The sequence below is a fragment of the Ursus maritimus genome, unplaced genomic scaffold, assembly GCF_017311325.1.
Source record: "Ursus maritimus isolate PB19 unplaced genomic scaffold, ASM1731132v1 scaffold_5, whole genome shotgun sequence".
Classification (NCBI taxonomy): Eukaryota; Metazoa; Chordata; class Mammalia; order Carnivora; family Ursidae; genus Ursus; species Ursus maritimus.
In genome coordinates, this window is record NW_024426663.1 from 7,219,301 (window position 1) to 7,234,436 (window position 15,136).

Consider the following 15,136-nt stretch of genomic DNA (forward strand, 5'->3'; position numbering starts at 1 on the left):
AAAGGGATAAAAGGTATCCAAATCGGCAAAGAAGAAGTCAAACTGTCTCTCTTCGCAGATGACACGATACTCTATATAGAAAACCCAAAAGACTCCACCCCCAAACTACTAGAACTTATAGAACAATTCAGTAATGTGGCGGGATACAAAATCAATGCTCAGAAATCAGTTGCATTTCTATACAAGAACAATGAGACTGAAGAAAGAGAATTAGGGAATCCATTCCATTTACAATAGCACCAAAAATCATACATTATCTCGGAATTAACTTAACCAGAAATATAAAGGATCTCTATTCTAGAAACTACAGAACACTAATAAAAGACATTGAAGAAGACACAAAAAGATGGAAAAATATTCCATGCTCATGGATCGGAAGAGTAAAACATACTTAAAATGTCTATGATACCCAGAGCAATCTACACTTTCAATGCCATCCTGATCAAAATACCAGAACATTTTCAAAGAACTGGAACAAACAGCCCTTAAAATTGTGTGGAACCTGAAAAGGCCGCGAATCACCAAGGAATTGTTGAAAAGGAAAAACAAAGCTGGGCATCACGTTGCCGGATTTCAAGCTATACTACAAAGCTGTGATCACAAAGACAGCATGGTACTGGCACAAAAACAGACACATAGACCAATGGAACAGAGCAGAGAACACATAAATGGACCCTTGGCTCTTTGGGCAACTCTTCTTTGACAAAGCAGGAAAAAACATCCAGTGGAAAAAAGACAGTCTCTTCAATAAATGGTGCTAGGAAAACTGGACAGCTACATGCAAAAGAATGAAACTTGACCACTCTCTCACACCATACACAAAAATAAACTCCAAATGGATGAAAGACCTCGATGTGAGACAGGAATCCATCAAAATTCTGGAGGAGAACATAGGCAGCAACCTCTTTGACATCGGCCACAGCAACATTTTTCATGACACATCTCCAAAGGCAAGAGAAACAAAAGATAAAATGAACTTGTGGGACTTCATCAAGATAAAAAGCTTCTGCACATCCAAGGAAACAGTCAAAAAACTAAGAGGCAGCCCACAGAATGGGAGAAGATATTTGCAAATGACACTACAGATAAAAGACTGGCATCCAAGATCTACAAAGAACTTCTCAAACTCAATACACGAGAAACAAATAAACAAATCATAAAATGGGCAGAAGATATGAACAGACACTTTTCCAGTGAAGACATACAAATGGCTAACAGACACATGAACAAATGTTCAAAATCATTAGCCATCAGGGAAATTCAAATCAAAACCACACTGAGATACCACCTTATGCCAGTTAGAATGGCAAAAATTGACAAGGCAAGAAACAACAAGTGTTGGAGAGGATGTGGAGAAAGTGGATCCTTCCTGCATTGTTGGTGGGAATGCAAGTTGGTACGGCCACTCTGGAGAATAGCGTGGAGGTTCCTTAAAAAGTTAAAAATTGAGCTACCCTATGACCCAGCCATTGCACTACTGGGTATTTACCCCAAAGATACCGACATAGTGAAGAGAGGGGCCATATGGAGCCCAATGTTCATAGCAGCATTGTCCACAATAGCTAAATCGTGGAATGAGCCGAGATGCCCTTCAACAGATGACTGGATTAAGAAGATGTGTTCCGTATATACAATGGAATATTACTCAGCTTTCAAAAAGAACAATTTCTCAACATTTGCTGCAACATGGACGGCACTGGAGGAGATAATGCTAAGTGAAATAAGTCAAGCAGTGAAAGACAATTATTATATGGTTTCTCTCATCTATGGAACATAAGAACTAGGAAGATCGGTAGAGGAACAAAGGGATAGAGAAAGTGGGGGTAATCAGAAGGGGGAATGAAGCATGAGAGACTGTGGACTCTGGGAAACAAACTGAGGGCTTCAGGGGGGGTGGGGGAATGGGATAGGCTGGTGATGGGTAGTAAGGTGGGCACGTATTGCATGGTGCACTGGGTGTTATATGCAACTAATGAATCATCGAACTTTACATCAAAAAAAATATAAAACTAAAAAAAAGTTTCTGAGAAGAAGAAGAAACTTGGAAAATTATATGAATTAATTTATTTTCCAGGAAATTTAACAAAGATCATATACTAATCATTTCCGTCATCGTTTCAGCTTCAAACATGCCTTCCTCTATTCTGTGACTTTGGAGCTAGAACTCTGACAAAGACAGTTCCCAGCCTCCCTTGCTACTGTTATAGTTTGCCGATGGAGGCATTAAAGGGAGATTGGAAGGCAGAAAGGGAGAAGGAACTCACTTCCTATTTTCTGGTTCATTCAGTATCTCCAGCAACAGAAGAGGGCTAGAGCTTGCCTGCAAATTCTTTTTGCTTTCCCAGCACCACACTACTAAACCCCGTTAACAGCTAGGCTGAGACTTCTTCCTCTTCAGAGCTCTTAGGTTCTGGTAAATCAATCCCTTCCCCTTTCTTCCCCAAGCTTTATGGCATTAGCTGTTTCTTGAGGTTTTTGCTCTTTTAGTCATTCATCGTTGTATAATCGACTTCCTGTAATTAAATATTGTTTGAAATTGCCAGTGTAGTGCTCCTTTTTTTTTTTAAGGTTTTATTTATTTATTATTTATTTGACACACAGAGCGAGACAGCCAGCGGGAGAGGGAACATAAGCAGGGGGAGTGGGAGAGGAAGAAGCAGGCTCCCAGCAGAGCAGGGGGCCCGATGCGGGGCTTGATCCCAGGACCCTGGGATCATGACCTAGGCTGAAGGCAGACGCTTAATGACTGAGCCACCCAAGCGTCCCTAGTTCTGCTTTTTTGACTAGATCTTGATGGACATAGTCCTACCACAATTTGTTTTAGCAGTGCAACCACTAACTTGAGTACTACTGTTCTACTGGAGATGACTAGACTCAAACCAGTGTTGGACTTGCTGGTATGAGGTAAGAAAATAAAGGACAAAAAGTCTTCCTGTGATCAATTACCGACACTGAAGAGATAGTCATACACATTCAAAGTTTCTCTGAAGGTACACTGTGCCAGTCAAGAAATGAGTGTCTTATATTTCTAGCACTTTAGTATGAAATGTCCAAGGTGATCTCTAGTGCTTGCTTCAGCAGCACATATACAAGACGATTTCCAACCTGCACTGATAATCAAACCCAGGGAAGAACTGTTTGATGTACTGGTCAGGTAGCAAACCACAATTTTCATCCAAAGAACACTTACCTAGTACATTTCCCCATTAAATCGATCCAACTATTAAATATTTGTAGGGTCTTAAAAAAAGAAGTGCTTGCCTTATTCTGAAAGCAACAGTGCCCAATTTCACAGAATAAACAGCAAATCACTTCAGCCCTGTTAGCCAGAATCCTTTTGTCCAAGACTCTCTGGCTTTAGCTATTAGAGGGGTGTGTGTCTGTGTGTGTCTGTGTGTGTGTGTGTGTGTGCGCGCGCGTATGTGTAGATTGAGGGATTAGTTGGTTCTCATTTCAAGAACTTCCCCCTCGTTTCCACACACCCCTACTTACCAATATCTTGATTTCAGTACACCTTCTAGATCTTCCAGGGTCTGGGGATGGGGATGAATGCTGCTTTGCTCAGAATTTTAACTGTCAAATACTTTCTCCTTGATCGAATTTTAGTCAGGCTCCTCCGGACCCTCTTCTCAACCACTAGGCTTCAACCTTTGGGTTTCACTGATTGTCTTTGCATTACCCAGTTTTAGCAAGAATTCTGTCAACTCAGTTTAGCCAGAGCCCTTGATATCTGACTACTCTTAATATCTAATTAAATTCCTGATCCATCCAGGTGATATCTGATCACCCTGGACTGCCCTCAGCAAGAATTCAGTCTGGCAAGAATTTCCTTCTACCCTTGATGTCTCGTCTTAATTTTCCAACCACAGACTGCCCCCACCCCCAGCAACTTGCTCTTTCCATATTTTAAACCCGACTTGTTCTTGCTGTATTTGGAACTGAGCCCAGTTCTATGCTGATGTTTCTTCTCCCCCATTGCTATTTTTTTTTCCTGAATAAAATCTTTTTTAAAACCTCTTTACCATTCAGACATGGCTTTTTTTTTTTTTTTTTTTTTTTTTTTTTTTTTTTAACATTACGCAGGGGCTCACATTCTTGTCCTCCAGACTGTGGAAGGTTTTCTTGAAGCTGGGCCCTAAGTGAAGTTGTAAAGTGAAAAGGTGTTAGCACCAAGAGAACCCCCAGAGCCCCGGCTATCACATTATAAAGGGCTCTGGTGCAAATGAGCGTCTTCCTAACGACATCTAATTACCCCCACACTAGGTCCAAGTAGAGAAAGGATATAAAAATGAAGGTAACAGTGACCCGGCCCATGGCCGGGGGTGAGGGATGGCATAGGGGTGGGAGAACAGTTAGATCTGGAGACAGTCACACACAAAGGCAGGCACACAAAGTAACCTCTCCCATCGGCTCCACACTAAAGGCAAGCCCAGAAACAAAAAAGCCCCACCTCGTGTCACAGGTAAACTCTTTCGATCTCTGGGGTAAGAACACAAAGAAATGGTCGCCCAAAGTCAGCCACAGTCCCTCTCACAATTCCACAAACACTCACATTCTCGGCGTCACACAACGACCCACAATCACGGGACGTGATTTTAAATACAGAAGCTCACTGCACCGACAGAAAGCTTTGCCCCGGGGTGCTCAGGCACAAAACCGTGCAACGACGGTCACATACAGATCGCCACACCTCAGCATTCAGTAACAGTCACGGACGCGCGGAGCTTCACGGTTTCCTCACAAACAGGTGCCCACGGTCACTTGAGTGCCCGAGAACGACTAGAGAGGGAGGCACACAACTCTCCCCTCAGACACCCTCCGCCGCGGCCGCGTGCGCAGGCGCGGAGTAGAGGTGGGCCTTAGGGCCCTCTGGGAAATGTAGTTCAGCAAAGAAGGCCCCGGCGCAAAGCGTTCTGGGACTCGTGGTTCGCAGGGTCGTAAGGAAAAGCGGAGCGGCGTCCAGTCCAGCTGGATGTTTCCCCAGCCGAGCTCGGGGTCCCGCGAGCTTCAGTCCCTGCTCAGCTTCACCCCGCGGGGGATTCTGGGAGGGGATGTCGCGAGTCTCGAGTCGCTGGGCGGGTTTCCAGAACCCGCGGCGCCGCGGGGAGGTGAGTTGGGCCTGGCTACGCGCGGGAGCCGGGGGTCAGGGCCGGGCTTGGGGTGGACCGGCAGGGACAGGGATGGGACCAGGGTGGGTGCCTCTGGGGTTACGTATAACTATGTGAGAGGCCGCCGTGTGACAGAATGTGATCTTGTCTGTCACCGCGTGTGTGCTTATGTGCAACTCTGTGTCTCACGTACAAAAAACTGTGTGTGTCTGTTTTCTGCAGGTATAACTGGGTTACTGTATATGGGTTTGTGAGAGATGCGGGTGTGACATTGTGTGTGTCGCAGTGTGAATGTGTGTGATTATGTTTGACCACTTGTCTCTGTGGATATAACAGTGTTTGTGACAGCAGGTGTGATTGTGTACCTGTGTCCATCTTCTCTATGCAGGTATGAATTTGTATGAGTAATGATGACAGGATGTGTGATCTTATGTAGTATGTCACTGTGTGTGCGATTGCGTGGACTGTCTCTCTAATTGTGTGTCATCTATCTTTGTGTAAATGCCACTGCATAGGTGTTTGACATTACAGGTGAGCTTTTGTGACCACGGATAGTGTATGTGTGTGACTGGATGAGAATTTGTATGAGTATGTGAGATGGAAAGCTTGATTGTGTGGGACCCAGTGTGTGATTGTGGGCACAGAAAGATTAAAATTACTTGCCCAGGTTCAGACAGTTAGCGACAGAACGGGTCTTGAACCTAGGCATTTTGGCTCCAGAGTCCTTGCTTTTAGTCACCAAACTCTCTTGATCTTTCCCATGTTGTGAGAGTGAAAAATAGGGACCCAGGGTTCTAAGGGTTTTGGAGAGGATTGTCCCTGATCTTGGACTAGGAACCTCTAGGATATGGGATCCTCTTCCTTCATTCCCCTTGTGAGTCACAGGACCCGGTCTAAAGACATTGTAGTGAGATCATCCTCAAATTGACTGCCTCTGGGGGAGGAAAGCGCAGTCTGAAAACCCACTCTTTCTCTCCTTAGGCTATGGAGTTTGAGATTTTAGCTTTATCTTTGTCAAAACTCTTCCATGTGTGGTGCTCAGATAGGCTGATCCATGGCTCTTTTTCTTATGTACCAAGTGAGCTAAATTTTGGTTCTGACTTTCCCAGTTAATAAAGAAAAATGTTCTCATTTCCTTTACAAATGTGTATGTAAAATGTAGGCAGGAACAAGGGCAGCACTTCTCTATGCCAGGAATTGGCTCATGCAGTCTTGACAGTGAGGAAAGAAATGTTCTGAGAGCTGGAGTAACTTGCCCAAGGTCATGTAGCTAATGAGTGAAGGAGTGGAGGGTCAGCATGTGCCCGGGGAGTTCTATAAAACCAAAGCCTTTAAAATCAGCTTCTTTCAGAGACTGATGTTCATCTCAAAAATATTGCCCAAGTGATACCCAGCTATTTGCAAACAGAAATTTAAAAGACATTTCTTTTATGCAGATGGTATGTAGGGCTCCCAGATGCAGAGAATACTTCATCGATTCTCCTCTGAGGTTGCAAAGGCTTTTATGGACAATTTGAAGCTGCATTGCACTAACAAAATAAATTTCTTAGACCCTGAGTTGGCTAGTGCACACTAGCCCAGAATTAGGGGGTCGTGTATCCTAAATTCTAGGTCAAACACAACTATGCTCATTTTCAGAATGAAGAAACGTTGGCTCTGAGGGGACTGTGCAATTTGTTATTGGTTTGTATTAAAAATGAGCAATGCCTGCCTCAAGCTGTATTCCCGTGAAGTAATAAAGGTAATATCTGCCAGCTCTGAAGGTGCTTCTCTAGTAAATAGATAGCGTTGATTCCCCAGGTTATGTTAACTATTTCATTCAGACATTGTAGGCTCTTGAAAGAGGACCAGTTTTTGAGTCTCACTGCAGTTTTACTCTTATGACTGAGTTAGTTATTTAAGCTTTTTGAACCTCAATTTTACTTGTTGGTAAGATGGGGATAATAATACTTATCTTTGAAGTTTTGTGAAGATTAAGTAAGATAATGACATATACAACATGTATATGTTAGTATTACAGGAGGCACAACAAGATTTATTTATTCATTTGGCAAATATTTTTTGAGCACCCGCAAAGGCTCCTGCATTATTCTAACACCAGAGATACACCAGTGAACCAAACGAATCCTAGTTCTGTTAGATCCTATGCTATTGTTTGGGGAAACAACAATAAAGAGAAGAAAACATGTCAAGTGGTGTCAAATGCTAAGAAGAAAAATAAATCAGGATAAGGGAAAAGAGAAGGGAGGTTCTCTTTAGATATCTCTATCTAAATGTGACAACTGAGCACAAGCAGGAATGAAGAGAGGGAGTGAGCCATGTCCAGGAAGAAGGAAAAGCAAAGGCAACAGCCTTGAAGAAGCAGTATGCACAGTGTTTGATTAGCTGTGAGAAAACCCGTGTGCCTGGAGTGGAATGAGCCAAGGGGAATGAAGGTAGGAAATGAAGTCTAAGGGACAGCCAGGGGCCATTTAGATTTTGTTGAGTTTAGGCTACCTGTTCTTAATATCAGTCAGGACTTCAGTGGTTGAATTCAGTTCTGGCCTTTTTCTCAGATCTTGAAAGGGGGTAGGGCTGGCCCATGTCAGGAGGCTGTGGAGACCTTAAAGGGACAAGAGTTGTATCTTTGTGAATCTTAGATCAGCAACGTAGGGCTGGTCTGCCATTTTTTTCCCCTTTAATTCTCCCTCTAAGGATACTGTTCTCCAAAAGAGAAGATTGAAGAAGGAAAGAAGAATGGCTGTTGGACTTTGTAAAGCCATGTCCCAGGTAAGTTGATGTTTTCACTTTGTTTCCAGAAATTCCACCTCATTTTTTGGGACTTTGGGACCTCAGAGAGTCAGAAATAGCCCAATGAGCACTCTCACCACTTCTCTCTCTTAACTACTTCAAATGATCTCTCTACAAATCATTTACTATCTTTTTTTCTCAGTGCTGTGCTCAAATATGTGATGGAAAAGAACTATCCTCTTTAGACGGATCATGACTTGTGCTGGCGATCAGTGCAAGTGAAATAAAGGACAGAGGTGTGATTATTGAGTGCCCTATTAAATAGGGAGATCCAGGATGGCCTCTCTGAGGAAGCAACATTTAAGCAAAGAAGAGCCTCAGTGAAAGTGGGAAGGAGGTTTGTGAAGATCTGGAGAAGAGCTTTAAAAGGAAAAGGAAGGGGCACCTGAGTGGTGCAGTCGGTTAAGCCCCGGGTTGGGCTCCCTGCTCAGTGGGGGACCTGCTTCTTCCTCTCCTTTTGCCTTTCTCCCTGCTTGTGCTCGCTCTGTCAAATAAATAAATAAATAAATAAATAAATAAATAAATAAATTCTTAAAAAAAAAAAGGAGAAGGAATAACAAATATGAAGTTACTGTGGTGGGAACATGTCTGATGTATTCTAGGAATATCATTGAGCCAGTATCCTCAGAGGGAAATGAACGCTATGAAATCAGAGGAGGAGCTGGGGAACAAGTTATGTGGGTCCTTGACACTCATGACCAGAACTTTGAGTTTTGTTCTCAGGGTGAAAGAGAGTCACTGGAATGTTTGTGATTTAATTTGATTTCTATTTTAAAAGGAAAATAGAAAGGAAGTAAGGGTGAAGCAGGGAGATCAGTCAGGAGACTACTACAGTAATCCAGGTGGAAGGTGATAGCTGCCTGAGCTGTGGTGGTGGCATTGGAGCTGGGGGGATTTGGGATATATGTTGGAGATAGAAAATATGGGATTTGGCCAGGGACTGGTTGTGGAGTGTGAGAGAACGAAAGTCAAAGATACCTACAAAGATTTTGACCTGGGCAACTGTACAAATGACCTTACCATTTACTGAGATGGAAAGACAGGGCAGGATGATGAGATGGGAACAAGAATTGAGTTCTTGATCTATTAAGCTTGAGAGACCTGTTGGATATCCAAGTGAAATATTGATCATATACCTGGAGTCAGGATTGGAGGTGTGAATTTGAGTATCATTAGTGTATTTAAAGCTATAGGACAGGATAGGGATTATCTTGAGGGTAGGATTGTGAGTGTAGATAGGAAAGATGCCCAAGGACTGAATTTTGAGTATTCGTATCTGGAGGCTAACAAGAAGAGGAGGAACCAGCAAAAGAGACTGAGAAGGACTGATGTAGAAGGAAAACCAGAAGAGTATGGGTCCTGGAAGTCAGGAGTACAGAGTGTTTCATAGAGGGTATGATCAACTGAATTAAATTCTTCGGAGAGAGAGTAAGATGAAGACTGCGAACTGACCATTGGATTTGGTAACATGGAAGCTACAGATATTCTTGACAAAAGCTACTTGATAGAGTGGTTGGGATGAAAGCATTGCAGTGGGGTCACAGGGGAATAGTGGACCCGAAGGGTGAGAATATAGAGACTAGGCCTGTGCTGTCCAATAATGTACCCAGTAGCCACCTAAGACTCTCTGAATTAAGATGTGCTGTAACTATAAAATATATACCAGATTTTGAAGATTCAGTACAAAAAAGAATGTAAAGTGTCTCAATAATTTTTATATTGAGTACATGTTGAAATAACATTTTAGATATAATGGGTTAAATATATTATTACATTTGCTTCTCTTTTTTTTTTCTTTCAGATTTTATTTATTTATTTAGAGGGAGAGAGAGAGAGAGCAAGAGCACAAGAGCAGGGAGAGGGAGAAGCAGAGCAGGGAGCCTGACTTGGGGCTCCATCCCAGGACACTGAGATCATGACCTGAGCCGAAGGCAGACACAACCGACTGAGCCACCCAGGCCGCCCCAAATTTACTTATTTTTACTTACTTTTTTTTCCTCTTTGCAATATAACCTAGTGATTAAGCATGACATTTGGGCTTAAACATCTCTAAAATGGGTTTCATACTTTTTTCTTACTTTTTTACTTTTTTTTTTTTTTTAACAAATTTTACAATGAGATTAAGATAATATCTGTAAAATGCTCATTAGGGTGTCTGGCATGTAGTCATTGGTCAAAAAATATAGCAACTCTTATTTTGTTTTCATCATTAAATCTATTTACTTTTTTAATGTAGCTACTGAAAAATTTTAATATGTGGCTTACATTGTATTTCTATTGGACATTGCTGATTTAAACAACTCTTTGGAAGAATTTTGTTTTTGAGGAGAAATGGGACAATAACTACAGTGAGATTATGGAAGGGAATTTATCTATTTATAAGATGAAAGATATTGCATCAGTTTGTATACTGATAGGAGTAATCTAGGAAAGTGAGAAAATACTGATCTCCCCGATAATTACAAGGGAGAGAGGTAACAATGTCTTTGTGTGGACAAGTGGAGGGAATGGTCATAGATAGGAGCCTGGAGTTTTATGCATAGTAACAGAGGGAAGACAGAATATATGAGTATAGATACAGTTCAGCAAGGATCTGTGGTGACAAGAAGATGAGGAAGTTCAAAGTGAGAACAGGGAAGGGATTGGTGGTATTTTGAGAGAGAATCTATGAAATGGTCATGGGAGAACAGGAAAGTGAATTTATTAGGGCAGTGTAGTGGTGCTGGGTTCTGGCAAGAAACTCCAGAGGGGACTTTTTACAAGTTATGAAAGGATAGTGCTATACCTTGGGACTCATAACAGCAAAACTTAGGCCTGAACCCAGACAGAGAGAGAGATCTGAGTGGGAAAGTCCTCTGACAGGCATTGTGACCTATGATGAAAGGACAGAGACCACACAGGGTGGTGCTGCACGGAGGGTGCCAGGGGCTTCATTTGCCTCCCTCCCATCTCTTGCATGTGGCTGAAACCAACTGAAAATGGGGTCAGGCAAGGGAGTCTATTAATGCAGTTAATACAGGTCACCCTCCCAGGACACAGAGAAGTGTAGAGCGGCACACGGAAGTTATAGAACAGTATGTGGCTGTGTGAGGTTTTTTCTCTAGCCGCATTCATCTGTATTTCTGCTATGTAGAATAACCATATTTGTCCTTTTTTTTTTTTTTTTTTTTTTGCGATTTGATGAACAGCAGTATACTTTTAATTTGAAAGCACGAGCAGAAGAGATTACTTTCTAGGTAAATAGAAAATAGAAAATCTAGCTCAAAAAGTAGAAAACTAAATAGACCAATGCTCAAAAAAGAGTTAACATAGCAGACCTGAAGACATTGTGTTTAGAAGTAGTCACTTGCAGGTTGGCTTGTGGCAGTATCTGAGCTCTTGGCACTAGAGCCCTTCTCTGCACTGATAGATGTTTCATGATTTTTAATAAAAAATGAGACCATACTCTGCAAAATGGAACTCTGCCATTTTAAGCATTGAGTACTCTTCCTTCCCATGGATCTATTAGAGGAAATTTTACCATTTATTCACTAAGTGGCAAATATTTACTGTTACAGTGTGACAGGTTTTATACAGACACCAGATAATTCATGAACTTGTAAAGCAGATATCCTTCCCTTCAAACAGCTTATGGTTCAGTGGTATAGGCTAAACTGTTTGTTTGTTTATTTATTTAATTATTTTAAAAGATTTTATGTATTTATTTGACAGAGAGAGAGCAAGAGGGAGAGAGCACACAAGCAGGGGGAGTGGCAGGCAGAGGGAGAGGGGGAAGCAGGCTCCCCACCGAGCAGGGAGCCCATTGCGGGGCTCAATCCCAGGATCCTGGGATCATGACCTGGGCCGAAGGCAGATGCTTAACCAGACTGAGCCACCCAGGCACTCCTTTATTTTACTTTTAAAAAGATTTTATTTTATTTGTTTTAGAGAGAGAGAGAGCATGAGCAGGGAGAGGGAGAAGGAAAGGGAGAGTAGCAGACTCCCCACTGAGCGTGGAGCCCTACACGGGGCTTGATCCCATGACCTGAGCCAAAATCAAGAGTCAGATGCTCAACGCATTGAGCCACCCAGGTGCCCCTAAACTTATTTTTTGATCTTAAAGTTTTTTTCCAGGTTTTTCATATAACCTTCTAATGAAAATTTTACCTAAATCACTTCACATATACTTTATTATTTCTTCAGGACACAGTTTTTCAAGTTTCTCCTTATATATAAAGTCTAGGTTTCAGATCATACCCTTTTGTTAAAGCCCAATTCAAGGCCTTCCCTCACTATTCTGACACTTCTGATATCTCAGTTTGGGGAGTATAAAGGAATCCCTAAAATATTTTCTTGATACATAGTATATGTAATATAAAATAGACTTGCACATGTTATAAACTTATGTTTCATATCATAAGCTGGGTTTTTTCCTGTGTATATGTCTTTTTCTTATTCACAAAGATGTGAAATTTTCAAGGAGTGAATCTGTTTCTAATATTTCTCTTTCTCTCAAAATATTTGGCAAACATGGGCATGTACTTGCTCCTCGATAATTATTTTCCTCAGGCCACACAGAGCTTTGAACTCTGGCAGAATTTCATCTTTTCTGCTAGGACCATATGGGAGCACTTGGCAAACAAGACTTTTTTTTTTTTTTTTTTTTTTTTTTTTTTTTTTTAATTTCAGGGTCTGGTGACCTTCAGAGATGTGGCTCTAGATTTTTCCCAAGAGGAATGGGAATGGCTGGACCCGTCTCAGAAGGATTTATACAGAGATGTCATGTTGGAGAACTACAGGAACTTGGTATGGCTTGGTAAGGATGTCTAGGTCATCTTAAGTGCTTAGCTGATTTTCTACTTCCTATTCCCAGGAAATAATTTGAAGTAGTTTCAAAGAGTTACAAATGAGTAGTTCCCATTGCTGTAGAATGAGGTCGGAGTTTGTTAAATTGCAAATTATGGGGTCCCACTCTAGACCTACAGAATCAGAAACTCTGGGAATAGGCCCAGGAGTCTGGGTTTTAATGAGCCCTCCAAATGATTCTGATGCCCATTAAGGTTTGAGAACGACTGTGGTTTCTGATTCAGTAGGTCTGGGTTGGGGCCCAAGAATTTGCATTTCTAGTAAGTTCCTAGGCAGTGGTGCTCCTGCTCTAGCACTTTGAGAATCACTGCTATGGAAGAAGCTTCATCTTCATCCTTCATACAAACATCATTCCATTCTCCGGCCCTTCCTCTGATTTCTTTTCTTGCCTGATGAATAAGAGATTGAGATTGAGTCCTAGAAAGGCTATAGCAAGTTGATTGTCTCCCTGTTTGTCTCTTTCTTGCTCTCATTTTTCTTCTCCTGTAAACAGGACTCTCCATTTCTAAGCCCAACATGATCTCCTTATTGGAGCAAGGGAAGGAACCTTGGATGGTGGAAAAAGAGATGTCAGATGGTCAGTATGCTGGTGAGTGACAGGGAACTGGGCAAGGAGGGCTGTTGTAGGGTGGCAGGCCAACAGGTCATGAGAAGGCTGCCCTAAACTTGAGGAGGATGCCCTGGGCTTGGCGGGGGTGGGTTTCTCCCTATTTCTATCAAATTACACACTTGTGATTCTTTTGCATATAACCCGAATCTCAGTCCTTCCCAACTCTTCTTACCCTTTTAGGGTCAGAAATGTATGCATTTCCAGATTACATTTTAGAGTTTTTATCAAAGTTATTATCAAAGTTATGCATGCACATTGTTTAAAGAGTCAAGTAGTTTTACAAGGCTTATTCCCTTAAAAAGGCAGTCTCTTGTCCTCCTCCTCAATTTCCCTCTCCTTTGAGGGGTTGACTTTCTTTGCTTTTGCAGCTTTTTTTGATGTTTCCTTTATTTCTTTAACAAATATGTGTATGTTGCTATTTCTTAATTGTTTTTCCAGGTTTAGTCCTCATCCAGTATCTTTTAAGAAAATAAGAATTTAGTACTTAACCTGAATCAAATGTGTGTGTGCGCAGGTGCACACGTGTACCTGCACACACACACACACACACACACACACACACACACTTCCTGTCTGCCCATCTCACTGGTATCATAATTTTGATTGAATCACTGTTCAGTGTTTACAGTATTATGGCTGTTAAGTGCTATATACACATGCTGTGTATATACCAAGATTACTTTTTCTATATGACTTTTTATTTTTCCTGGAGTTAATAATTTGGGGGGTGGTGGTGTTTGTTTTTTCCCTTAGTTTTCTATATACATATTCCTAACTCAATTCCCAACTCCCCATCTATTGTCTAAATCTCTTAACACTCAGACACATTAAGGTAATCTGTTGATTTTTTTTTTTTAAAGATTTTATTTATTTATTCGACAGAGATAGAGACAGCCAGCGAGAGAGGGAACACAAGCAGGGGGAGTGGGAGAGGAAGAAGCAGGCTCATAGCGGAGGAGCCTGATGTGGGGCTCGATCCCAGAACGCCGGGATCACGCCCTGAGCCTAAGGCAGACGCTTAACCGCTGTGCCACCCAGGCGCCCCTAATCTGTTGATTTTATTGTCTTAGAGAAATCTCTCCCAGTGTCTTCAGATAATGCTTGACTCTGGAAAAATGGTTCATTACATCTGCTTGCACCCAGTTTGGATTTATCGGATGTTTTGTCATGATTAGATTGAAGTAATGCATTTTTGGAAAGAGTGCCACAGAAATAATGTTATGTTCTCTCAGTGCAACATACCAAAGAATTCATAATATTGATATGGCTTATTACGGATGACAACTTTGATCACTTGTAAAGGTGGTGTCTGCCTGGTTTCTCCATTGTAAAGTTACTGTTTTTCTATTTGTAATTGATAAATATCTTGGGAGAGATACTTTGAGACTATTCAGTTTCTTCTGAAACTTTTTCCTATTGATTTTAGCATCCATTGGCCCATTGGGTCTTGTCTGCAACAGTTGTTGATGTGGTTTTGGCCTAATGTTGATTTTTCCATTTCCCTCTTGTCTTCATGTATATTAGTTAGGATTGTCCTATAGAGAAGAGCTCTTCCTTATCTACTATTTATTTATATATTCAATTACTTCTTTATAAATCATGGATTTTAATTTTTCCTGGGTGAGGTAAATCCAATGAATCATTTTTTGCTCAAATTCTTCTGGCTTTGACCATCAGGATCTCCTTCCAGTTGGTTTCTTTGACCTTTTAACATGCCCCCATCCATTTTTGAGCACTTCCTTCCTCCCTGGTTCCAGGTATTCCAGGTTCATCTTGTTTTCCT

General features: G+C 41.6%; 1 protein-coding gene across 7 annotated transcripts in view; it reads left to right on the forward strand.

Annotated features, from left to right (window-relative positions):
* Positions 1-2,698: 2,698 nt before the first annotated feature.
* Positions 2,699-15,136, forward strand: part of ZNF527 (zinc finger protein 527) — a 33,567-nt gene continuing 21,129 nt past the window's right edge. For 2 of the 7 annotated variants that reach the window (XM_040621994.1, XM_040621997.1), the window contains exons 1-4: positions 2,699-5,108; positions 7,803-7,877; positions 12,567-12,693; positions 13,237-13,332. In XM_040621994.1, the coding sequence (XP_040477928.1) occupies positions 5,052-5,108; positions 7,803-7,877; positions 12,567-12,693; positions 13,237-13,332 (355 nt within the window). In that variant the 5' untranslated portion in view covers positions 2,699-5,051. Of the gene's footprint in view, positions 5,109-6,746; positions 6,850-7,802; positions 7,878-12,566; positions 12,694-13,236; positions 13,333-15,136 lie in introns of all 7 variants that reach the window. The other 5 variants (XM_040621996.1, XM_040621998.1, XM_040621995.1 and 2 more) reach the window with 4 other exon arrangements.